General features: G+C 44.9%; 1 protein-coding gene across 4 annotated transcripts in view; it reads right to left on the bottom strand.

Moving 5' to 3' along the window:
- Positions 1–1,988: 1,988 nt before the first annotated feature.
- BCL6 (BCL6 transcription repressor) overlaps positions 1,989–26,697 on the bottom strand; it is a 30,701-nt gene continuing 5,992 nt past the window's right edge. For 2 of the 4 annotated variants that reach the window (XM_081329445.1, XM_081329447.1), the window contains exons 2-10: positions 16,496–16,625; positions 15,019–15,191; positions 12,661–12,882; positions 10,801–11,784; positions 9,145–9,326; positions 7,951–8,118; positions 6,000–6,130; positions 4,056–4,193; positions 1,989–3,336 (exon numbers count right to left, since the gene is read on the bottom strand). In XM_081329445.1, the coding sequence (XP_081185571.1) occupies positions 3,193–3,336; positions 4,056–4,193; positions 6,000–6,130; positions 7,951–8,118; positions 9,145–9,326; positions 10,801–11,784; positions 12,661–12,882; positions 15,019–15,179 (2,130 nt within the window). In that variant the 5' untranslated portion in view covers positions 15,180–15,191; positions 16,496–16,625 and the 3' untranslated portion in view covers positions 1,989–3,192. Of the gene's footprint in view, positions 3,337–4,055; positions 4,194–5,999; positions 6,131–7,950; positions 8,119–9,144; positions 9,327–10,800; positions 11,785–12,660; positions 12,883–15,018; positions 15,192–16,495; positions 16,893–26,697 lie in introns of those variants that run through there. The other 2 variants (XM_081329446.1, XM_081329448.1) reach the window with 2 other exon arrangements.

Below are 26,697 nucleotides of genomic sequence, written 5' to 3'. Positions count from 1 at the left end.
ATTGTGTTACATGCCCATCACCGGGGGTTTCCCCGTAGTTTTAATTTTAAAAAGCCTTCTTCGCCACTAGGTGCTCAAATGTTATCCTGGCCTCCCCCCTTGTGGTGAGAACAAGAATTAACACAGCTAATTACAGTTTTAGAGATGCAGAATGGAAGGGACCTTGGAGGTCATCTAGTCCAACCCCCCGGCCAGGCAGGAAACCCTATACCATTTCGGACAAATGGCTGTCCAGTCTCTTCTTAAGAACTTCCAGTGTTGGAGCATTCACCACTTCTGGAGGCAAGGAGTTCCACTGGTTAATTGTTCTAACTGTCAGGAAGTTTCTCCTTAGTTCCAGGTTGCTTCTCTCCTTGATGGGTTTCCATCCGTTGCTTCTTGTCCTGCCTTCAGGCGCTTTGGAGAAGAGCTTGACTGCCTCTTCTTTGGGGCAGCCCCTGAGAGATTGGAAGGCTGCTATCATGTCCCCCCTCGTCCTTCTCTTCATTAAACTACACATACCCAATTCCAGCAACCGTTCCTTATATGTTTTAGTCCCCCAATCCTCTTTGTTGCTCTTCTCTGCACTCTTTCTAGAGTCTCAACATCTTTTTTACATCGTGGTGACCAAAACTGGACGCAATATTCCAAGTGTGGCCTTACCAAGGTACTAAATAGCGGCACTAACAGTTCACATATCCCTTCATCTAAAATGTTTACGAAGTTGTTTGAAGACTAAAGTCCCCAAGACAGAACCTGAGGTACCCTGCAGGCATAGATGTGTTGAGTTCTAGTTCCGCCTTAGGTATGAACGCCAGCTGGGTGACGTTGGGCCAATCCCCAGGAGACGGTGAGTTCTAGTCCTACCTAAACAGATCCAGCTTCCTCCTTTGAGTTGGCTTGTCAGAATCCAGCTGAGAAAGTCGCAAATGGCGATCACACGACCCTGGGAAACGGCGGTGGTTGTCAATATATATCTGTTCCAGACGTTGTCTGAATTGTGATCACGGAATAGTGCGAATGGTGCAATCGTCGTAACTGTGAGGACAAGCCTTTTTCAGTCCCAGTCCAAATTTCTTAGTGTAAAGCAGCAGTCTCCAAACTCGACAAGTTTAAGACTTGTGGACTTCAGCTCCCAGAATTCTGGGAGTTGACATCCACAAGTCTTAAAAAGTTGCTAAGTTTGGAGAGTGGCTGGGAAATTCTGGGAGTTGGAAGTCCACAAGTCTAAGCACATTGATTTGTGCTTTAGATTGTAAGCCGCCCTGAGTCTTCGGAGAAGGGCGGGATATAAATGGGATTAAAATTAAATTAAATTAAATCATACCCCTCAATATTCAATATTCTTTCATCCGTTAAATTGACCAATGTGTCCTTTTTGTCTTCAATTAATTCAGTTAATTAATTAATTGGCTCTCCTGCTTCAGCAGGGGGCTGGACTAGAAGACCTCCAAGGTAATAATAATAATAATAATAATAATAATAATAATAATAATAATAATAATAATAAAAAATTGGAAGGGAAATAAAAGTCTTAAATTTGGTAAGTTTATAGACCCTTGGTCTAAAAAAAAACCCAGGTGTTTTTCCCCCCCAGATTTCTCGCACAATGTTTGCATCTAAATGAATTAATTGGGGGGGGCGCGCTAAAGAATGAGTTCACACACAATTTTGGCTCCAGGTTCTGCTGTTTTATTTTATTTTTTTGTCTGGATTTGTACAGCTCTATTTTACAGAATGCATTAATGCAGTTTGATGTAGCCCAAAAACCCTGTCACCGAGATAGGACTGATTGTAACACAAGTGTATAAAATGAGACCAAATTATTGTATTTCCTTTTTTTTTTTTAAAGAAAAATTAAGAACAAAACAGACTTTGCTTTTATTTATCCGGAGTTCACCCGGGTCATTCCCTTTCCCAATCCTTAAAACCGTACCGCCCACTGGGATTCAGTTTTGTCGAAAAAGAAAGGCACTGTGAAAAAAAAAACAATATTCCCCCAACAAACATTATACATATATTTATATTTATATTTATATTTATATTTATATATATACACAGACTGGGAAAAAATACACTTTATATTATTTTAAATTCCTTCTGCAGCTTTAGTTTTTCTTTATTTAATACACACTCTTTTTTTTTTTGTAAATTGTAAATCTTCACTTGCAAAAAAATACAAATAACACACTCAAGGCTCTTAGACAAAATATTTTTCTCACCAAGACGGATGCAGAATTTTTGTTTGTTTGTTTTAAAATATTTTGTTAAGTGCTCCATTTTTTATTTTATTTTTTATTTTTGGCAATGGAGATTCTCTTCAGCCTCTGCCTGCAGAGACTTAAGCACAGAGACTTCAATGCATTTATACATATACATATATATGTATATATAATATCTTTTAAAGGCACACACACACACACACATATACATATACAATATATACATATATATACATATACATATATACATATACATATATACATATATATATATGTTTGTGTGTGTGTCATTTATTTATATATATTTATATATATATATATACACACATATATGTATATATATCTCATATACATTCATCTATTTACAGTTCCGCCGTAAATTCCTTCACCTTTGGTTAAAAAGTTTAAAGCCCCCCTCCCCTTTCGTATCCCTTATACAATCTCTTTCTCTGTTGTGAAACACACACACAACTTTGCATAAAAAGATTTACATTTTGCTCCCGTAAAACAATGTACATTCCTCAATTTCTGCCTGCGGGGGGGGGGGGGAAGGAGAGAAACGGGGGGGGGGGGGGAAATGGGTTTTCAACAGTTTTCCTGCGCAGACATTGTAAGAAAGGTTGTCGACCCCTCTCTTCCGTTTGCACGCACACACACACATACACACACACACACAGGCGCGCACACACAAGTAGTCCGACTGTGAAGTTTTACACAACTGGGGAACAAAACCCGACCCCACGTAATACGGAACGTAAACCATCTCCCTGTTTTGCACCCCGTCTGTCCTTCGCTCCGGGCTTCTAGAGGCACTCCGATGTGTAACGACAACAACAACACAAAACAGCGAGAACAACAACACGTTGGGGTTTTTTCTTTTTGTTTCGTTTTTCCCCCCCTAAAGTAATCGAAGCATCCTTTGGACAACTCTGCCCATCCTTTTCCCGGTAGGAGCCTCTTGGCTTCATCCGCCGTTTCATGCCGCTAGTCCTCAGCACGCCTTGGAGAGTTCCGGTGGAGTGTCGACAGGAGACAGGCGGTACTGCACCTTGGTGTTCGTGATGGCGCCGTGTTTCTGCCGGAGATGCAAGCGGAGTTGGCTCTTGTGTCGGAAGTGCAGGTTGCACTTTTCACACTGGAGGGAAAAAAGAGGCAATTGAAGTGTGCCACTTTTAGGGCGCAATGGACATCGAGAAACGAAAGGCGAGCGCTTGAGAAAAAAGGTTAAAAAAATCAGTTTTCTCCCCAGGTCGTCCTCAACTTACGGACGTTCATTTGGCGACCGTTCAAAGTTACGACGGCACTGAAGAATGTGGCTTACGGCCGTTTTTCACACTTAACGACCGTGGCAGCAACCCCATGGTCACGTGATCAAAATTCAAACACTTGGCAACCGATTCATATTTACGATGGTGGCAGCGTCCCCAGGGGGGGGTTGTCACGTGATCCCCTTTTGCGACCTCCTGGCCAGCAAAGTCACTGGGAAAGCCGGATTCCCTTAACGACCGCGTGACTAACTTAACAACCCCAGCGATTCGCTTTGACAACTGCGGCAAGAGAGGTCGTAAAACGGGGCAAAACTCACTTAAGGAATGTCGCGCTTAGGAACAGAAATTTGGGGCTCAGTTGCCGTCGTAAAATGAGGACTACTGTACCTGGTGTGGCCCGGAGCGGGTTCAAAATAAAATCAAGATGGCAGCCACATTGGTACAGCCCAAGATGCCGTCTTGACTTTGTGGTCTCCCCGGCAGACAAACCACGAATGAGGGCCCAGGGAGGTTTGTAAACCTGAAGGGTGTTAGGTTTTTTTTTTGTTTGTGCGAACGCTCTCCGCAAACAAGGGAGTTGGCTTACATGGTAGGGCTTCTCTCCAGTGTGGATCCGCAAATGACTCTTGAGCGTCTGGAGATGTCGGAAACGGGTACCGCAGATTTCGCACGGATACGGTTTCTCCCCGGTGTGGATGAGTACGTGCGCCCGGAGGTGGGCCACCTGGGAAAGGCAAGGGAGACTCAAGAGGGCCATCCGGGGGGGCGTTTCTCCCCACCCCTCCAAAAAGGGGGCTCCGATTCCCCCCCCCCGTCCTCTTTGTTGGAGGGGAAAAAAAAACCTTTTGATTTCACCCATTTTGCAGGCTTTAGAGGGTGGGAGCAAAAGGCCTCACTTGGTCCAGATTTTTTGCCCTTGGAAAACTGTTGAAATTTGTGGCAGAAAAAGGCCCTGGGGTCCATTCGGCCTGTTGATTTTTTTGGTTGTGTTTTCAGTACATGTATTTATTATTTTTATTTATTATTTTAATGTATTATTTTGCTTTATCCTTCCCTTATCTATCTATCTATCTATCCATCCATCAATCTGTCTATCATCTAGCTATGTCTGTCTATCTATCCATCCATCATCATCTAGTTATGTCTGTCTGTCTGTCTGTCTGTCTGTCTATCTATCTATCTATCTATCTATCTATATTATATCTATCATCTATCTATCCATCATCTACCTATCATCTATCTCTATCTATCCATCTATCATCTAGCTATCTATCCATTTATTCATCTATCATCTATCTATCATCTGTCTATCATCTATCTATCTATCTATCTATCTATCTATCTATCTATCTATCTATCTATCTATCTATCTATCTATCTATCTATCTATCTATCTGTGTCTGTCTATCCATCCCTCCATCTAGTTATGTCTGTCTGTCTGTCTGTCTGTCTATCTATCTATCTATCATCTATCTATCTATCATATTGTTGTGATTCAGGGTCAGCCTGTGGGTTCGGCAGTTGGGTCGGACGACTCAGGGGAGGAGGGGGGTGTTGAAGACCTTGCTGAGGGGGTTGAAGATCTTGCTGATGAGAGCCCTCAGCCAGGCCCCTCCCACTTGGTCACCACGGAGACCCAGCTGTGTGAGCCTGACAGTGTGGATGAAGATGACCCACAGCTGGCCCTGTTCAAGGACGCCCGACGCAGGAGGCAGTCAATTAGGAGTAAACAGAGGAAGGCAATGGGGCTTCTCGGAAGGAGGCAGAGAGAAGCCACGCCCTGAACTCTATATAAGGGGAATGTGTGGGGAGGGCTGGTTTGCTGAAGGCAACCGCTCATTCGGATGGTTCATGTTTCTTTAAGCTCCTGTTTCTTGGTTCGTGTCTTGTTTGTTTTTGTTGCAATAAATTTGGCAGGCGTAATTCCAGCCTCTTGCCATTTGTGGAGGGGTTGTCCCTGCCTTTTCTGCAGGGCTGGTAGCAGGCTGGTACAAAACACATATATCTATCCATCATATATCTATCCATCTATCATCTAGCTATCATCTATCATCTACCTATCATCTATCTCTTATCTATCCATCTATCATCTAGCTATCTATCCATTTATTCATCTATCATCTATCTATCTATCTATCTATCTATCTATCTATCTATCTATCTATCTATCTATCTATCTATCACTCTCTCTCTCTCTCATTCATTTTAGAAATTTAGAAACAACCTATCTTGCTCATCTTCCTCTCACTCATTCTCAAACTGTTTGACAATTTGGGAAGATTTCCTTCCTTGGCTCTCTGGCGTTTGCTAGTCAGGGCTGGGCAAAAAAGTCAAGATGGCTACTAGGAAAGTGCAGCCCCAACAGTGCAACCCTCTACATTTAAAAAGGCCCAGCTTCCAACGGACCATTGCGGCCGCCATCGTGACTTCTTTGACCTGGGGGGGGCCTCCGCAGCTCCTACTGCATCTCAAGAGGGGGGAGGGGCAACCATGGACCACCATCCCCCGCTTTGGCCCCGCAGACACCCACCTGTACGAAGCGAGCTCCGCACGTTTCACATTTATACGGCTTCTCCCCGGAGTGGATCCGCGTATGAGTCTTGAGGTTGGCCGGACGGTTGAACTGCGCCCCGCAGATACCGCAACGGTAGGGCTTCTCGCCTGTTTGGACCAACCAAACAGCACATTTTTAGTGTCTCAAAGTTATTTGCACACAAACACACAACTCAGAATCTGCTCAACGTTTGAATCTCTACATCCGTGTTTCTCGACCGCCGCAACTTTAAGAGGGGTGGACTTCAACTCCCAGAATTCCCCAGCCAGCTCTGCAGGGTTGGAGAATTCTGGGAGTTGAAGTCCACCCGTCTTAAAGTTGACAAGCTGCTCGCCAACTTGGCATTCCCTTTTAATAACACCTTTTAAAAAGATTAGGCCGGGGTCCTCAAACCTGGCCACTTTAAAACTTGTGGACTTCAACTCCCAGAATTCCCTAGCCAGACATGCTGGCTGGGGAATTCTGGGAATTGAAGTCCACAAGTCTTAAAGTAGCCAAGTTTGAGGACCCCTGGTTTAAGCCATTTAATCCTCACGGAAGTTGAGGATTAAACTCAACTCCCCAGAATCATCCAGGATAAACTTTCCTTCAGACTTCAACTCCCAGAATTCCAAAGGCTTTCCTAGCTGAGGCTCCTGGGAGTTGAAGTCCTACAGGTGCAGCCGTGTTGCCAATGTTTCAACAGGGCCATTTGCGACTCAATTTTGTTCTTTGCAAGCCAACATTTGAGGGTCTCGGGGAGGGGGAGGGGGGGCACAGATCACAGAGTGCTCTACAAAACACACAACTCAGCTCACCGCCCCCCCCCCCAGGCTGTTTTTCAAGGAAGAAAATGAAATTTCCCAGAATCCCCTGATATGGGGCTATGGAAAGACCCCTCCCTCAATTCCCAGGAGCCGATGCAAACTCCGTCCCTTTCTGGCATGAGTGAGACACCCCCCCCCCTGCCACGCATACACACATCACATGGGCCAAAGGAGTGCAATTTGCAAGTCACAACTGTGTAGTCCTCAACTTACAATGATCTGGTTAGTGACCGTTAGAACAGCACTGAAAAAGTGAGTTATCACTGTTTTTCACACTTTCTGACCATTGCAGCATCCCCGGGGGTGGGGGTGGGGGGGCGTAGGTGATCAAAATTCGGTGCGAGGACTGTTCCTAAGTGACGTTTCTCAGTGCCGTTGTAATTTTCAGGCTTGCTAAAAAAAAAATGGTCGTAAGTGCAAGGATTGGTCGTTAGGTCACTTTTTTCAACGTCATCACAACCTTGGTCGCTAAGCAAATGATTGTTAAGTGTAAGGACTGGTCATAAATCACTTTTTCAGCACCATCACAACTTTGAAGGAATGGTCGTAAGTGTGAGGACTGGTCCTAAGTAACTTTTTCCGGTGCCATCACACCTCTGGTGGCTAAACAAATGGTCATAAGTGTAAGGACTGGCCCTAAATCACTTTTTTTCAGCACCATCACAACTTTGAAGGAATGGTCGTAAGTGTGAGGACTGGTCCTAAGTAACTTTTTTCGGTGCCATCACACCTCTGGTGGCTAAACAAATGGTCATAAGTGTAAGGACTGGCCCTAAATCACTTTTTTTCAGCACCATCACAACTTTGAAGGAATGGTCGTAAGTGTGAGGACTGGTCCTAAGTAACTTTTTCCAGTGCCATCACACCTCTGGCGGCTAAACAAATGGTCATAAGTGTAAGGACCGGCCCTAAATCACTTTTTTTTCAGCACCGTCACAACTTTGAATGGTCACTAAACGAATGGTCGTTAAGTCAAGGACTACTTGCAAATGACCCTTCTTTTTGCCACGGCTCTGCTGCCTGGCCTGTGCCCGGTGGATTGGGCCACTTCAAACCGCCCTCTCTGCGTTCGACAGCACTCCGGAGAGCCGTGGTTATGTGTCCCCCAGGTGAGGCTATACCTGTGTGGACGGTTTTGTGACTGGCTAGGTTCCCCTTGTAGCGAAACGAGGCCTGACAACGGTCACACTTGTAGGGTTTGTCACTGTGCGTTTGCAGGGAATGTTTCTTGAACGCGGCCTCTTCCGAGAATGGGCACTGGCATTCTTTGCAGAAAAAAGACCGGGTTTCTGTCGGAGAGGAAGAGGGGACGCGGGTGAGAATCACGTGGAACCGCGCCACGCCGGGCCACCCTCAGAACCAGGCACGGGGTTGACCCTCGCCTCCCTCGCCGTCAAAAAACAAGCCAGGATTAGCCCTCGCCGAGATTTGAGACGTGAGATCGATCCTGGTTAATCCTGGTTTGTTTGGGGTGCCCGAGGGGGCGCCTCCAACCCGTGGATGGCCTGTTCACAAACCCGGTTAGGCGCGTTGTGAGAAGGCAGGAAATGTTTGTACAGCACCATGTGATCCAACAGAAGGGTGGAACAGCCTTCAGCCCCAAATGAGTGTTGGGATATAATATTATCTAATATAATACAATATCTAATAATATTCTTCAAGCTACGGCAAAATCAGAAACTGGGGATATGAAAAAGGTAACCTTTCTGAACCTAATTTTACACACAGGTAGTCCTCGACTTACGACCACAACTAAGCCCAAATTTTCTGTTGCTAAGCGAGATAGCAAGTGAGTTTTGCCCCTTTTATGCCAGGGTTGTTAAGCGAATCACTGAAATTGCGAAGGGAATCTGGAAGTCATTAAGTGGATCTGGCTTCCCCCATCGCCTCTGACTGTCGGAAGCCGGCTGGAATGGTGGTCACAAATGGCGGTCACATCAACCTGGGATGCCGCAACTGTCATAAATACATTCATAGTGCCAAGCTATGAATTTCGTTCACGTGACCACGCGGATGACGCGTTGGTCGTTAAGTGCGAAGCCCAGTCGTACGTTCGAGGCCTTGTCATAAGTACGAGATCCAGTCCTAAGTCATTTTTGTCAGTGCCATTGGATCTCTGGCTGTAATTCGAGGATTACCTGTATTAAACTGACCCCGTCTGCAAAAGATGAGCCTCTCCACTCAAGCAGAGGCTATCTTTAAGTGGAAATAAACTTCTGCCTTCTCGGTATATCAAGGCAAGTAGTCAAGCCATCCTTTTAACAAACATGGCGATCACCCCCAAAAAAAGTTATCGGAAACTTTTGTGGACTTACCACAACTGGAATCTGAATATTCCGACTGGGTTTCCCCCATTTCTTCTCCAAAGTTGGATCCGGGGGTATGAAGGCACATGTCCGAATGCTGCGGGGACCGAGAACTGCAGGAGCTGCACTTGGACGAATGCAGATACAACGGGGACTGGTCCTCACTGCTCCGAGGAGAACCATCAAGGGATCTAGAGAGCAAGAAACTGGGTTAAGACTAACATCCAGTGGTGGGAAACTGCCCTTTGATTCTTCAGGGGCTAAGCTAAACCACAGTCTGTTACTCAGATAATACTCGACTCAGCTATTGCATTTGGCTAAGACGGAACTTTAAAGAAGCATTTTGGCAACCACAAAGGGTCCTCAAATCTCTTCAGGCAGTCCATGAAGTCAAATACGTATTTTAAAATTTCTCGTCTTATAGGTGATCCTCGAGTTACGACCACAACAGAGCCCAAAATTTCTGTTGCTCAGCGAGTTATTGATTTTTGCCCCATTTTACAACCTGTCTTGCCACAGTTGTTAAGTGAATCACTGCAGTTGTTGAGTAACGCAGTTGTTAAGTGAATCTGGCTTTGACTTTGCTTGTCAGAAGGTTGCAAAAGGGGATCACATGAGCACGGGAAAATGCAACCGTCATAAGTGAGAGTCAGTTGCCAAGCGTCTGAATTTTGATCACGGGACCATGGGGATGCTGCAACGGTCGTAAGTGTGAAAAACCATCCTAAGCCATTTTTCCCAGTGCCGTTGTAACTTTGAACGGTCACTAAATGAATTGTCGTAAGTAAAAAACCACTTGCAATTTCTAGACAAACTCTTTGGGTTCCTCAACCTTTTCTAAGAAGACAAAGGGGTTCCTGCAAATGAGCTACACTATAAACCAAGATGTACAAACCAACATTTGTCCTGTTCCAACTTGCCAAGGTTTGTATCCCTGTTGATCAAACTGCCTGAAGTGTAGATTTAACAACAGGTTGCCGGTTGTAATATGCTGGCCAATGGCAAGCAATGCAGGGACTCTGCTCAGCCTATGCGCACCCCAAATTAACCATTTACTAGGAACAGCATTGTACGTTTGAACCCTAAACCCAGTAAGCAAGGCGAGTTCACACAACTCCTAAGCCACGCATGCACAATGGTAAAAATTCACTTGGGATCTCGTATGAATACGGGCATTTCTTCCCTAGCTGACCTGGGGACAGGGGTGTTGTCTGAATTACAACCGCGCCATAATGGAGGAAGTTATGGCCTGCATCTCAACACCCCAGCCACACCAAAAGAAATTCGCACAGCTATCAAAAGGTGGAAGACTTTTTCCCCGTGATTTAGCCACGAAAAGCACTTCTGGAGGCTACAGGGTTGGGAAGAGATGGCTGAAATTAAATTAATTCAGCGTTTCTCGCCCTCAGCAACTCGAAGACCTATGGGCTTCACCTTCTAAAATGGTGGCTGGCTGGGGAATTCTGGGAGCTGACGTCCACACACCTTCACCTTGCTAAAGTCGCAAAACATTGCCCTAACTCGAAATATATTTTAGCCAGTAAGATCAGACCTGGTGAGAAATTTGGATGGGACACCACTAGTAAATCCAAATCTACACATACATGAACACCAACGTGCACACCCGCTCCTCATCCAAGAAGGAAGAGGCCCTTTGCCCCGTACCTGTTAAGAATATTGTTTAGGCGGCTCGCTTGCGGGATAGTTGAGTCTTCCCCGTTGACGTTGAGCTTGGTTGGGGACTGCACCTCCATGTTCTCTGGTTCCAGGGACTGTTGACACGCCAAGGAGGGCCCGTACGGCCGTGGCGAGAGGGTCCCCGCCTCGGTGTGCTCGGGGCCATCCTCCTTGGCATTCTGGTTGAGCGAGTTGAGCACGATAAACTTGTACTTTTTCCAGTTGCAGGCCTTGGGGTCCGTGGGACTCTTTGCCGAAGTCGCGCCTGGACCGATACAGGCGTTCTTACTGCTGCTGGACTCGGTCGGCGAGTTGGGCTGGCAGTCCGACTTCTGCGGGCTCTGAGGGCTGGTCACCACCTTCCGATTCACAGGCGCGTTGGTGGGCTCGAAGCGCTGGGCCCGCTTGGCTTCGGGAGCGGACCTCTCCTCCTCCGGGCTCGTTTTCCCGCACGCAAAGTAGGCGCCACTGGGTGGCAGGGAAGGCGCGGGATCAGGACCCATAGGTGCCCCGTAACGGGCTACAGTTTTGTTCTCCTCGGCCGCTTCTTCCTTCGGGGAGTAGACGACGGCGGGGTGGCGGAGGCTGGGCGAGATGTTAGCCACCGCCCGGGTAAACTCGGCAGCGTTGCTCCGAGGCGCGTTGCAAGGTGCCACCCGCTCTCTCAAAAAGGGGTGTCCTCTCGAAGCCTCCGAGACGGGCATCCTGGCGTCTCGTAGCTCTTCGTCCGAGTACAGGTATCCGCCAACGGGCACGGGATTGTAGCCAGTGTAGGAGATGGGGGATCCGGACATGCTGCTGTACAAACTGGGCATGAAGGCTCGCCCGTCGCAAACGGAACCGTTCCGAAGAGGTAAGCTGCTTTCTGAGATATCCCGGCTTCTGTAAGCCATCATGTGGGGTTGGCTGAGCATCTGGTTAGCTAAAAAATCTTCCCGGGAGCTTTTGGCAGCCGAGACCATTTCCGTTTCGCTGAAACCAAGAGAAAAGGGATGTTACGATACAGGTATTCGACTTACGGCCACTGCTAAGCGTGACGGTTGTTACGCGAGTTTTGCCCTGCTTTACGGCCTTTTCTGCCACAGTTGTTAAGTGAATTACTGCGGTTGTTAAGCTAGGAACCCATTGACTTTGTTTATCAAGAAGGTTGCAAAAGGGGATCACCTGACCCCGGGGGACACTGCGACCGTCATAAATATGAGTCAGTTGCCCAGTGTCTGAATTTTGATCACGTGACCATGGGGATGCTGCAAAGGTTGTAAGGGTGAAAAACGGTCGTAGGTCACTTTTTTTCAGCGCCGTTGTAACTTTGAACAGTCACTAAATGAACTATTGTAAGTGGAGGACTATCTGTACTGTATTTGGACCCCCCCCCCCTTAGTTAAAAACATTCAGCAAATGCCCAGCAGAGGGCAGCACCTAACTGAAGCTGGGTACTCTCCCAAAGCTTAAACTGAGTTAAACTTGGCTTAGTGCTCGGATGGGAGATTTTGCCCTCTCCGTCGGTGGCTGTGGAACCCCAAGTCGACTCCCAGCACTTTAACACCCAGAATTCCCCTTAGTCCACTGTTTCTCAATCTTGGCTATCTTGAAGAGGTGCGGACTTCAACTCCCAGAATTCCTCGCCGGCTGGGGAATTCTGGGAATTGAAGTCCACGCCTCTTAATATGGCCAAAAGGTTGAGACACAATGCTTTAGGTTGCTAGGGAATTCATCCTAGCACCTCTTTTTCTCAGAGATGAACGAAGAAAACAAGTCTCTTTTTAGGGGGAGGAAAACACCGTCTCCAGGAAGACAGGGGTGCCGCGTGCGAATCCCACCTCGTGCTATAAAACCCCGCCGTCTCACCTGGAGTTCAGGAGCCTCCGGCAGGTGTCCACCACGTGCTCCATCTGCAGGTAGAGAGCGGTGGCCATCACCGCCAGGATGTTACTCTCCCGCAAATTGAGACGAGACGTGTACATAAAATCCAGGAGGATCCCAAATCCTTCCGGACTGATCTCTGGGTCTAAATTCAGGACCGACAGGTTGCACTTCAACTGGTCAGTGAAGATGCTATAGAAAAGGCCGCTGTGGGGAAGGAAAGGAATAATTCTGGTCAACACTTTGCAAAAAAAAAAAGGGGGGGGGAAGTGTTTGAGACTTTGGGAAAAAGCAACTAAGACGATTAAAGGCCTGGAGATCGAAACATACGAAGAAATAAAGGTGACATGATAGCAGTATTTGAGGGGATGCCCCAAAGAAGGGGGGAGGGTCAACCTATATTGGGGGCATATCGGTATACAAGGACAATTGAGCTGCAAATTCATGTTGCTAAGCAAGGCGTTTGTTCAATGAGTTTTACTCCATTTTCCTAAGTGAATCTCTACGGTCGTTCAGTTCATCCCACGGCGTCAACGCTGCTAACAGCGGATGTTTTTGCATTGACAACAGATGGAAATGTAACCCATCTTTTTCCTTTTACTTTTAGAGTTAGATGATGCTTGGAGGGGGGGGGACAATGTGAACGAGAGTCCGGCTAGACATAACAACACTAAACTCAGCGTGGGAATCAAGGTTACTGAGCCCAGAGCTGATAAAAGAATTGGCAGGCTGGAGAGCTGGAGAGAAAGCCCGCGCTTCAAGCTAATTGGGGGATGAGATTTACGACTGTTAATTGGAGGAGGGAATTGTGCTTTGATACGAGGTGCCCACGGGGTGGGGGGATTCAGTTTTTGGCTTCGATTATGTAAATGCCGATATTCTGCTACTTGAATAAAAGATCCTAGTTTAAGGTAAACAATGCCTCCAAGTTCTTTTGAAGAGTTTCATTTGTCGGAACCAGGACACACAGTTTGTAAAGTTTGTAAACTTGTAAAGTTTGTTGACTGGAAGAAAGGCAATTTTGGGGAAAAAGAGAGAGGGAAAGCAACTACGTCTATTTATTTAATTTATCTGCCACTCATCTGACGATCGCGCAATGCTGGGCAGCTTGCAGAATTCATAAAATCAAGAATTAAAAAAAGTTCAAATAACAAAAAATCGGGCTCGGGTTGGACGTGTGCCCAGGATGGATCTATGACGCGTGGAAATAAATCCAGTCAGTCAGCAATGAAGCCGAAAATATCAGTTGTTAAGTGAGACGTTCGCTAAGTGAGTTTTGCCCCGTTTTACGACCTTTTTGCCACCGTCGTTAAGCAAATCAGTGCAGCTGTTAAGTTAGTCACACGGCTGTTAAGTGAATCTGGCTTCCCCATTGACCTCGCTTGTCCGAAGGTTCCAAGAGGAGATCACGTGATCCCAGGACACTGCGACCGTCATAAACATGAGTCAGTTGCCATACTTTCTTCACATGACCACGAGGATGCCACAATGGTCATAAGTGTGAAAAACAGTCCTAATTCCTTTGTTTTCAGTGCCGTTGTAACAGTCACTAAACGAATGGCTGCAGGTCAAGGACTCTCTGTAACTCTTTCCTTCCCGATTGGTTGTAATACAGTCTTCAACTTACGACTGCAACAGCCTGCCCACTGTGGTTAAGTCGTGACGGTCTTAAAACAGGTCACTAAATAGACTATTGTAAGCTGAAGACGATCTGTGTAGGTATATCCCACGGGTAGGCAACCTCGGCTCTTTTATGACTCGTGGACTTCAACTCCCAGAATTCCTCAGCCAGCATGGCTCAGCTTGGAAACCTCTCCCCTTCCCCTCAGCATGGCTGGCTCAGGAATTCTGGGAGTTGAAGTCCACGAGTCATAAAAGAGCCTAGGCCAGGGGTAGGCAACCTTGGCTCTTTTATGACTGGTGGACTTCAACTCCCAGAATTCCTGAGCCAGCATGGCTCAGCTTGGAAACCTCTCCCTTTCCCCTCAGCATGGCTGGCTCAGGAATTCTGGGAGTTGAAGTCCATGAGTCATAAAAGAGCTGAGGTTGCCTACCCCTGGTATATCCTGTAGCTATAATAGGGACTGCATAGCCTTTGGGCTTCCCAATTCTCCACGGCTGTTTGGGTGGCTGCAATGTGGCCATGATGTAGCTGTGATGTGGCTGTAATATGGTTGTGATGAGGCTACAATGTGACCATGATGTGGCTGCAATGTGGCTGTGACATGGCTGAGATGTGGCCACGATGTGGCTGTGATGCGGCTGAGATATAGCTGCAACATGACCGCAACATGTCTGCAACGTGCCACAGTGAAAATTTTGGGGCCTATCAGTGCCTCTCACCTGCAGGCCATCAGCACCGTTTTGTGCGCCCGGAATTGTTCCTGGCTCACGATAACGACCACGTCGGTAAGGATATCCCGGCTCCGAAGGCGGTTGAGGTTGAGCAGAACGTCGCTGGCATGCCGGGTGAACTGGATGCAGCTGTCTGCCGGGGAGGCCATCTTGACTGTGTCCTGGGGGGGGGGCATGCAGAAGGCGGGGAGCAAGAAGGGGGGGATATTTACTTAATTTTCTTGTGAGTTACACAGTGACAATAAATATATTCTTCTATTCTATTCTACTCTACTCTACTTCTATTCTATTCTATTCTGTATTTCTATTCTGTTCTGTTCTGTTCTGTTCTACTACTATTTTTATTCTATTCCATATTTTCTATTCTATTCTATTCTATTCTATTCATTCTATTCTGTTCTGTTCTACTCTACTCCTATTTCTATTCTATTCTCTTCTATTCCTTACTTATTCTATTCTATTCTTATTCTTTCCTATTCTTTCCTATTCTATTCTATATATTCAATGTTCTATTCTATTCTATTCTATTTTATTCTATTCTATTCTACTCTACTCTACTTCTATTCTATTCTATTCTGTATTTGTGTTCTGTTCTATTCTACTACTATTTCTATTCTATTCTATTCAATATTCTATTCTATTCAATATTCTATTCTATTCTATTCTATTTCTTATCTATTCTATTCTATTCATTCTATTCTATTCATATTTTCTATTCTATTCTATTCTATTCTATTCTATTCTATTCTATTCTATTCTATTCTATTCTATTCCTTTTTTATATTCTATTCTATTTTGTTCTATTCTATTCTATGCTATTCTTATTCCCTATTCTATTCTATTCTATTCTATTCTATTCTCAATAAAGATTCTATTCTATTCGGTTCTATTCTATTCTATTCTATTCTATTCTATTCTATTCTATTCTATTCTATTCTATTCTATTCTATTCTATTCTATTCTACTCTACTCCGATTTCTATTCTATTCTATTCTATTCTATTCTATTTTATTCTGTATTTCTATTCTGTTCTGTTCTATTCTATTTCTATTTACTCTACTTCTATTCTATTCTATTTCTTACCTATTCTATTCTATTCTATTCTATTCTATTCTATTCTATTCTATTCTATTCTATTCTATTCTATATATTCAATATTCTATTCTTATTCTTTCCTATTCTATTCTTTCCTATTCTATTCTATTCTATTCTTTTATTCTATTCTATTCTATTATTTATTCAATATTCTATTCTATTCTATTCTAAATACGAGTCAGTGGCCAAGCGTCTGAATTTTGATCATGTGACCACCGGGATCCGGCAATGGTCGTAAGTGTGAAAAATGTTCCTAGGCCCCTTTTTTCAGGGTTGTTGTAATCTGAAATGGTCACTAAATGAATGCTTGTAAGTTGAGGGCTGCCTGTAAGGGGGAGCGAGTGTTCGGCCCGTGCCCTCCTGTGCCCACCTGGATACGGTTCTCGGCTGCGTCTAATGAAATATTCCACGGGGGACGCTGGGCGACGTGACTGGCACAGCATGGAATTTCAAGCACATCCCTCAGACTTCAACTCGCAATCCCAACAACGCTTTCGGACCTGGGCAAATTTAAACAAACAAACAAACAAATCAGGGAAAAAGAAAAGAAAAAAAAAGGGTCAGAAATGAACCAGGTTAAGACCTTGCTCAAAACTGTTTGAGATTTGGCTTTGGAGAAAGGCGCGTCACATCCCAAGCTGTCACTATCAAGGGCGCCGCGCGGTTGTTAAACGAATCCGGCTGCCTTCGTTGACTTGGCGTCTCCCCGAAAAGCTTGGAAGGCAGCCAAGGGAGGTCAGGGGAGAGGGTTGATGGGGAGGGGGGGTTATTATTAAAATTTTGTAAAACCTTTCAATAAGGTGACCTCCCTTGGCTGCCTTCCAAGCTTTTTGGGGAGACGCCGAGTCAACGAAGGCAGCCAAGGGAGGTCACGTGACCCTCGTCGCGGATACGCGCCCGAATTGTGATGACGTGACTGTAGGGGTGTCGCCAGGGTCGTAAGTGCGAGGATTTCCCCCCCCCCAGTGTCGCCGTAACTTTAAACGCTCGCTTAAGCCCAAATCTCTGCCTTAGAGAGGCGAGAAAGGGGGTCCACCTCTTCTCAAAGCCCCTGAAGGCAGGAGAAGAAGCGACAGATGGAAACTCATCAAGGAGAGAAGCAACCTGGAATTAAGGAGGAATTTCCTAACGGTGAGGATAATTAACCAGTGGAACTGCCTGGCTCCAGAGGTTGTGGGTGCTCCAACCCTGGAGGTTTTTTGAGAAGAGACTGAACAACCATTTGACTGGAAAGGTATAGGGTATCCTGCTTGAGCAGGGGGTTGGACTAGATGACCTCCAAGGTCCCTTCCAGCTCTGTTATTCTCTATTCTAATCTATGCCACTGGTATAGAGCATAAGGGAGGGGACAAACCTACCTTTTCGAACAAGCTGGCCTGGCCTGATGGGATGGGGTTGGGTTTTATTAATGTGTTTTAACCTACTTTTAATGTGTTTTAACTTATTCGTGGGCATCTTGTTTAATCGTTTTTAATTTTTGTATCTTGTTTTTGATATGTATTGCCCTGTTCACCGCCCTGAGTCCTTTGGGAGAAGGGCGGTATACAAATTTAATAAATAATAAATAATAATAATAATAATTGAGAGAAACATGCACGGACTGTTCCCTAGGCAGAAAGGGCTGAAATGGTGGACCCCAACAGACCCCAGAAAGAGGGCCGAGAAGAGCCACAAAGATAGTTAGGGATCTGGAGGCTAAAACCCGTGATGAAGGATTGAAGGGACGAGATATGTCTAGTTTAATGAAAAGGAGGACCAGAGGAGACATAACAGCAGACTTCCAATGTTTGAGGGGCTGCGCCAAAGAGGAGGGGGGGGTGTCCACCTATATTCCAGAGCACCCGAAGGCAGGACAAGAAGCAACAGATGGAAGCTAATCAAAGGCATGAAGCAACCTAGAACTAAGGAGAAACTTCCTAACAGTGAGGACAATTAACCGGTGGAACTGCTTGCCACCAGAAGTTATGGGTGCTCCATCACTGGAGGTTGTTGAGAAGAGATTGGAGAGCCAATTGTCTGGAATGCTACAGGTAGGCCTCGACTTACGACAATTGAGCCCAACGTTTCTGCTGCTAAGTGAGACATTTGTTAAATTGAATTTTGCCCCATGTGACCACCTTTCTTGCCGCCGTTGTTAAGTGAATCACTGTAGCTGTTAAGTTAGTAACACGGTTGGTAAGCAAATCTGGCTTTGCCATTGATTTTCCTTGTCAGAATGTAGTAAAAGGGGATAACGTCTCTCTCTCTCTCTCTCTCTCTCTCTCTCTCTCTCTCACACACACACACACACACACACACACACACACACACACACCCCGGGACACTGCGCTCGTCATAAATAAGACGCAGTGGCCAAGCGTCTGAAATTCCCATTTCTTAGCCAACTTCCCAACCCAAACAATTGTCACTATGGCCTGCGCTTTTCGCATTCAAGACCAATGTGTCCTTTTTTTATTGAAAAGTTTTACAAAATTTTAATAATAACCCCCCCTCCCCATCAACCCTCTCCCCTTCCCTCCCCCAAAGCAGAATACAGGGTATTACATATAGCAATCTTATGCAAACATATGCTAAATATCTATTACAAGGTTAACAAACCTTCCACTCTTTTAACTCCCTTATAACAAAACTAATTATAATAACACTCCTATAATTGTTAAGAATTATTCATACGCTATTTGAAACTTTTTAGTTCCCATATTTGTTCTGAATATAATCAATCCATCTTTTCCATTCCAAAATATATTTTTCTTGTGACTGTTCTTTCAAATATGCTGAAACTTTTGCCATTTCAGCTACGTCCGTTACTTTTAAGTATCCAATGTTCTATTGTAGGTAAATCTTCTTTCTTCCAATGTTGCACCACCAACAGTCTGGCTGCCGTTATTAAGTGTAACGTTAATTTAGTTTCTATAACAGTACAATCCGAAATAATCCCCAATAAGAATAGCTGCGGAGTAAATCTTATTTTTTTTCTTAAAAACTTTCTGAAAAATCCACCATATTTTTATCCAAAAGTCTTTAACATTTTTACATGTCCACCATGTATGATAATAAGTTGCCTCTTCACTACCACATCTCCAACACTTAGGCGGTTGATTTGGATACATACATGCTAACTTTTTAGGATCTAAATGCCATCTATAAAACATCTTGTAAAAATTCTCTCTTAAGTTTTGTGCTTGTGTAAATTTTACATTTCTAACCCAATTTTTTTCCCAAGTATCCATCATTATAGGCTCTTGAATATTCTGAGCCCATTTTATCATACAATCTTTAAATAACTCCGATTCTGAATCAATCTCTATAAGAGCATTATATAACCTTTTTATATGCAATTGACTTTGATCTCTAATTTGCATTATCAAATTTTCATCAACTTTTATTATACCAATTTTCTGATCTTCTATCCATCTAGCTTTTAATTGTATAAAGTGAAACCAAGTCTGTACTATCTTTTCTTCCTTTAAAACATTTAAAGGTTTCAGTTTCAAAATATTCCCTTCCATCCTAAGAGGTTCTTTATAAGTAATCACACCTTGTTTCTGCTCCACATTTATATTTCCTATTGCGTGTCTAGGTATTGCCCATATAGGTATTTTGTTATTTAATATATATTGGTACTTTTTCCAAACTCGGAACAAAGCGTTCCTTAAGATATGAGTCTTAAAAATATTATCCACCTTTTTGTCATAAAATAAATATGCATGCCATCCATACAATAAGGAGGACCCAGATTGTTGGGGGCAATTAAGCTGACTTTGTAATAATGCCGCTTGGGGGTGTGTGTGAAAGCCCTAATAAGCAGGCATATACATAGAATGAAGGCTACTGCTAAGCTTGTAAGCCGCCCTGAGTCTTCGGAGAAGGGCGGGATATAAATGGAATTAAAATTAAATTAAATTAAATAAATCATACCCCTCAATATTCAATATTCTTTCATCCGTTAAATTGACCAATGTGTCCTTTTTGTCTTCAATTAATTCAGTTAATTAATTAATAATTGGCTCTCCTACTTCAGCAGGGGGCTGGACTAGAAGACCTCCAAGGTAATAATAATAATAATAATAATAATAATAATAATAATAATAATAATAATAATAATAATAATAATAATAATAATAATAATAATAATAAAGTTGGAAGGGACCTTAGAGGTCATCTAGTCCAACCCCCTGCTCAGGCAGTAAACCCTATACCATTTTGGACAAATGGCTGTCCAGTCTCTTCTTAAAAACTTCCAGTGTTGGAGCATTCACAGCTTCTGGAGGCAAGGAGTTCCACTGGTTAATTGTCCTCACTGTTAAGAAGTTTCTCCTTAGTTCCAGGTTGCTTCTCTCCTTGATGAGTTTCCATCCATTGCTTCTTCTCCTGCCTTTGGGTGCTTTGGAGAATAGCTTGACTCCCTCCTCTTTGTGGTCCCTTTCAGCTTCTATTCTATTCTATTCTATTTCAATTTCTACTTATATTTCTATATTTTTTTTCCTATATTCTATTCTGTTCTGTTCCACCCAACTTTTTAACTTCATCCATAAGGTGAGAAGTGCTCTTTGCTGGACTGCAATGATGTTTCCACCCACACGAGGGCGCTCCTGTATAAATGACTCTTATAAATTAAATTATCTGTGCTGCTTATTTAAGGAAACGGTGATCAGGTGCCCACCAAATGAACATAAAGACTCTCTTGGGTTTAACTCGGCATCTGAGGACTTGATGGAAACAGAACAACATGGAAATAGTATGTCTTTGCATGGAAGTTTTTAAATTTACCAATTTGGTTTATCACCCGGGGATGCCCCACCCACAGATTAAGCAGATCTGTTCTGCCCTAGCTTTTTAATTAGCTAGTTGCTGCCTCCAGCTCCCTATTTCAATTGGGTGGCTGCTATTATTATTATTATTATTATTATAAACTTTTATTCATAAAAGATGAAACTCAGTCAACTGAACAATCAAATTGACTGGCGCTGATGGTTGACACGGGCTGCTGCCAGCGTCCTAGGTATCAACCAGGTACCTCCTTAAAATGTAAGATGTTCTGAGTAGCGCAGTTTTTTGTAGCTTTGCTGGAGTTATTGCAGGAAGCTGCAATTTCTTGATGTGTTTATTATTATTATTATTATTATTATTAATAATAATAATAATAATAATAATAATAATAATAATAATAATAATAATAATAATAATTTTATTCATTAAACGTGAAACTCAGTCAACTGAACACTCAAATTGATTGGCACTAATGGTCGACAGGGGCTGCTGCCAGCATCCTAGGTATCAACCAGGTATCTCCTTAAAATGTAAGGTGTTCCGAGTAGCGCAGTTTTTTGTAGCTTTGCTGGAGTCATTGCAGGAATCTGCAATTTCTTGATGTAATTATTATTATTATTATTATTATTATTATTATTATTATTATTATTATTATTATTAATAATTTTATTCATTAAACGTGAAACTCAGTCAACTGAACACTCAAATTGACTGGCACTGATGGATGACACGGGCTGCTGCCAGCATCCTAGGTATCAACCAGGTATCTCCTTAAAATGGAAGATGTTCCGAGTAGCGCAGTTTTTTGCAGCTTTGCTGGAGTTATTGCAGGAATCTGCAATTTCTTGATGTAATTATTATTATATTATTATTATTATTATTATTATTATTATTATTATTATTATTATTAATAATAATAATAATAATAATAATAATAATTTTATTCATTAAACGTGAAACTCAGTCAACTGAACACTCAAATTGACTGGCGCTGATGGTTGACACGGGTTGCTGCCAGCATCCTAGGTATCAACCAGGTATCTCCTTAAAATGGAAGATGTTCCGAGTAGCGCAGTTTTTTGCAGCTTTGCTGGAATTATTGCAGGAAGCTGCAATTTCTTGATGTATTTTGCAGTTTTTGGACATCGTTCCCAGTGCCCCGATGACAATGGGTATCACTGTTATGCGTTTCATCCATAATCGCGCAGTTTCGATGGCCAGGCCGCGGTATTTCGTAATTTTTCCCAGTTCTTTTTCTTCGACTCTGGCATCTCCTGGTACAGCGGTATCAATCAGCTGTACGCTTCGGTTCTCTACGACTGCGATATCTGGAGCGTTGTGTTCCAAATGGCAATCTGTCTGTATTCGGAAGTCCCACAAGATCTTCACCGTCTCATTCGCCACAACTTTTTCCACCCTATGTTCCCACGACTTTTCGGACATCATCATCATCATCATCATCATCATCATCATCATTAGAAACATAATAATAATTGGTTGCTGTTATTATTATTTCCACTGCAGCTCACTATGATGCCTGCTCTGGAATAAAGCCTTAAAAGGTGCTTAGCAGATTCCTTCTGCCTGGGGGGCTAAAAGAAGCGAGAGGGGAGGAGATGGAGGGAGGGGGTTTCGCTTTTGAAATATTAAGGGGCACAGAAAACTTTCCTTGAAGTATCTGAAGGGGTGTCTTGTAGGCCCATGTTTCTCAAGCTCAGCAATTTTAAGATGGGTGGACTTCAACTCCCAGAATTCCCCAGCCAGCATGAGTGGACTTCAATTTCAAGAGAGTCTTCCAGCCAGGAGGAATAGACTTCATCTCCCAGAGTTCCCAACCAGCATGAGAGGACTTCAACTCCCAGAATTCTCCAGCCAGCAAGAATAGATTTCAACTCCCAGAATTCCTCAGCGAGCCTGAGTAGTCCTCAACTTCCAAAATTCCCCAGCCAGCATGAGTGGACTTCAACTCCTAGAATTCCCCAGCTGGCGTGAGTAGGCCTCAACTCCCAGAATTCTCCAGCCAGCAAGAATAGATTTCAACTCCCAGAATTCCTCAGCGAGCCTGAGTAGTCCTCAACTTCCAAAATTCCCCAGCCAGCATGAGTGGACTTCAACTCCTAGAATTCCCCAGCTGGCGTGAGTAGGCCTCAACTCCCAGAATCCTCCAGCCAGGAAGAATAGACCAACTCCCAGAATTCCTCAGCAAGCCTGAGTAGGCCTCAACTTCCAGAATCCTCCAGCCAGGAAGAATAGACTTCAACTCCCCGAATTCCTCAGCCAGCATGAGTAGGCCTCAACTCCCAGAATCCTCCAGCCAGGAAGAATAGACTTCAACTCCCCGAATTCCTCAGCCAGCATGAGTAGGCCTCAACTCCCAGAATCCTCCAGCCAGGAAGAATAGACTTCAACTCCCAGAATTCCTCAGCCAGCATGAGTAGGCCTCAACTCCCAGAATCCTCCAGCCAGGAAGAATAGACTTCAACTCCCCGAATTCCTCAGCAAGCCTGAGTAGGCCTCAACTCCCAGAATTCCTCAGCAAGCCTGAGTAGGCCTCAACTCCCAGAATTCCTCAGCAAGCCTGAGTAGGCCCCAACTCCCAGAATCCTCCAGCCAGGAAGAATAGACTTCAACTCCCCCAAAACTCACAGCAAATACGAGTGGACTTCAACTCCCAGAATCCCACAGCAGGGATGAATGGACTTTAAGGTCCAGAATTTCCCAGCCAGCGAGAATAATTTCAACTCCCAGAATTCCCTAGTCAGCATAGGTGGGCTTCAGCTCCCAGCTAGTACCCCATGCAACTCCTGGAGCAAATGTGTCCCACCCCGAGGAACGACTTAGCCTGTCCCTGACATCTGGGACACCACATTCCAGACCCAGGTCACCTTCCGAACAGTCTCCAAGGGCAGCCCCACGTTACCGCATTGCAGTCATCCATGCACGTGGACAGCCAAGTGCAGCTGATGCTCTCCGGCGATTGTCACTAAATGCATCTCAAAATAACACAAGAGACGCCACGGGAAAGGACTAACAACCAGCCCCTTTTTGCTCAGGAAAACTCCCCCTCAAAAGAGGGTTTGCAACGTTGTGTGTCCAGACTCTTCCCCCATCAGCCACAACTCAGCCTAGACCCACAATTTGCTCAAAAACATTTCAGATCCTGCCTGCTGCCTTCACTCATTTCTAAACCAGGACCCTGAGCCACAAATACTTGTTGAGGTTGCGTCTCAAAAAAATTAACCGCTATTGATGTTAATCAGGCTTAGTGTAAGGAATCAGCGCAGCTGCTGGTTCCTTCATTCACCTGGTTGAACAGGTTGTGTGAACGCAGCCAGGAGGGATCCATTCCAGAGTTGGTTCACAAAGCTTTATGTGGCCCTTTGATGACTGGTGGACTTCAACTCCCAGAATTCCTCAGCCAGTGTGGGGGAACTACGGCCCCTTCATGACTTGTGGACTTCAACTCCCAGAATTCCTCAGCCAGTGTGGGGGAAATACGGCCCCTTCATGACTTGCGGACTTCAACTCCCAGAATTCCTCAGCCAGCGTGGGCGAACTAAGGCCCCCTCATGACTTGCAGACTCTAACTCCCAGAATTCCTCAGCCAGCGTGGGGGAACTAAGGCCCCTTCATGACTTGCGGACTTCAACTCCCAGAATTCCTCAGCCAGCATGAAGGAACTATGGCCCCCCTCATGACTCGTGGACTTCAACTCCCAGAATTCCTCAGCCAGCTTGGGGGAACTATGGCCCCTTCCTGACTTGCGGACTTCAATTCCCAGAATTCCTCAGCCAGCATGAAGGAACTATGGCCCCCCTCATGACTCGTGGACTTCAACTCCCAGAATTCCTCAGCCAGCTTGGGGGAACTATGGCCCCTTCCTGACTTGCGGACTTCAATTCCCAGAATTCCTCAGCCAGCGTGGGGGAACTATGGCCCCTTCCTGACTCGCGGACTTCAACTCCCAGAATTCCTCAGCCAGCATGAAGGAACTATGGCCCCCCTCATGACTCGTGGACTTCAACTCCCAGAATTCCTCAGCCAGCATGGAGGAACTATGGCCCCCTCATGACTTGTGGACTTCAACTCCCAGAATTCCTCAGCCAGCATGGGGGGAACTATGGCCCCTTCATGACTTGCGGACTTCAACTCCCAGAATTCCCCAGCCATGGAATTCTGGGAGTTGAAGTCCAGCCATCTTAAAAGTGGCTGAGGGACAGGAACACTGTTCTGGAGGAAAAGCTACAACACACAATTTCTAGGAAAAACAAAAAAAAAAGCTTCGCAGGTCAGAATGATTAATCAAAGCACCTCGTTTCTCCCCCACCCACCCCTGCCACAATTCTGCCCGGCAACAACTGAACCCCAAAAATCCCCAAAACCAAAGAAAAATTTTGGGGGGTGATGAATGCATAAAAATAAAAAAAATTGGAGTCTCGGTGGTAATTTGGTGGGCTATAAAGAGTACTACAAAGGTTTACAGACATCCACTCAGCGAGCGTTCAAAGTTACGACGGTGCTGAAAAAAAAAAGGACTGAGGACCGGTCCTCGCAGTTATGACCGTCACAGCATCCCCACGGTCGTGTGATCAAAATCTGGGCGCTCGGCATCCGGCATACATTGAGAATTCGCAACCTTCCCAGCTGGCTCCCGACAGGCAAAGCCAATGAGGGCGTCCCGATTCGTTTAACGACCCCACAATTCGCTTTACAACTGCAGTGATTTGCAAAACCGTGCCCCACCCCCCGAAAAAGTCATAAAATTGGATGTGACTCATTTAACGACTGCCTTGCTTAGCAATCAAAACTGTGGCCGTTAAGTCGAGGACTGCCTGTGGCTGGATTTTATCATCCTGGAAGTAGAAAGAGTTTAGGAATAAATAATGTATGTGTTTGTTTTTTTTAAAAATGTGAGCTGTCCATCATTGATCTGAGATGGATGGTTATAGAAATTGGATGGATGGATGGATGGATGGATGGAAAGAGGGATGGATAGATAGATAATAGATGATAGCTATTATCCATCTATCCATCTATTATCTATCTATCCATTAGATAGATAGATAGATAGATAGATAGATAGATAGATAGATAGATAGATAGATAGATAGATAGATGATAAATCACACCCTGCATAAAATTCTTTAAAATCAGAAATCTCATCCCCTTCGGCTGTTGTGTATTGTGCCTTGCCCCTGGAATCAGACATGCCAGACCCTTTGTTCAATTGGTTCAACCGGAATAGAGCTGGAAGGGACCTCGGAGGTCATCTAGTCCAACCCCCTGCTCAAGCAGGAGACCCTGTGCCATTTCAGACAAGTGGCTGTCTCTTCTTAAAAGCCTTCTTCTAGGGAGGGAGGGAGGGAGGGAGGAAGAACAGAGCTGGAAGGGACCTCGGAGGTCATCTAGTCCAACCCCCCGCTCAAGCAGGAGACCCTAGATCAGGGGTGTCAAACTCAATTTCATTGAGGGCCGCATCAGCATTGCGGTTACCCTCAGGGGGCCGGGTGGGTGTGGCCAGGGTGGGCGTGGCCTACTGGGTGGGCGTGGCTAGAGTGCGTATGGCCTGCTGGGTGGGCGTGGCCAGCTCTACATCCTTCGCATCAAGGGTGCCTATGGGGGCCTGGGCAGGAGTGGGACAGATCTGAGGGTCTCTGGCAGGAGGAGGGTCTCTGGGCCAGGGCCAAGGCAGTGGGGGCCATTCCTTCACTGTTTCCAGGGTGGCTTCGCGGGCCACACGAAACCACTTTGCGGGCCGGATCCGGCCCCCGGGCCTTGTGTTTGACATGTCTGCCCTAGACC

This window comes from Vipera berus (genome assembly GCF_964194415.1).
Source record: "Vipera berus genome assembly, chromosome: 5".
NCBI classification, from domain to species: Eukaryota; Metazoa; Chordata; class Lepidosauria; order Squamata; family Viperidae; genus Vipera; species Vipera berus.
This window is presented reverse-complemented; position numbering and strand designations above follow the sequence as displayed.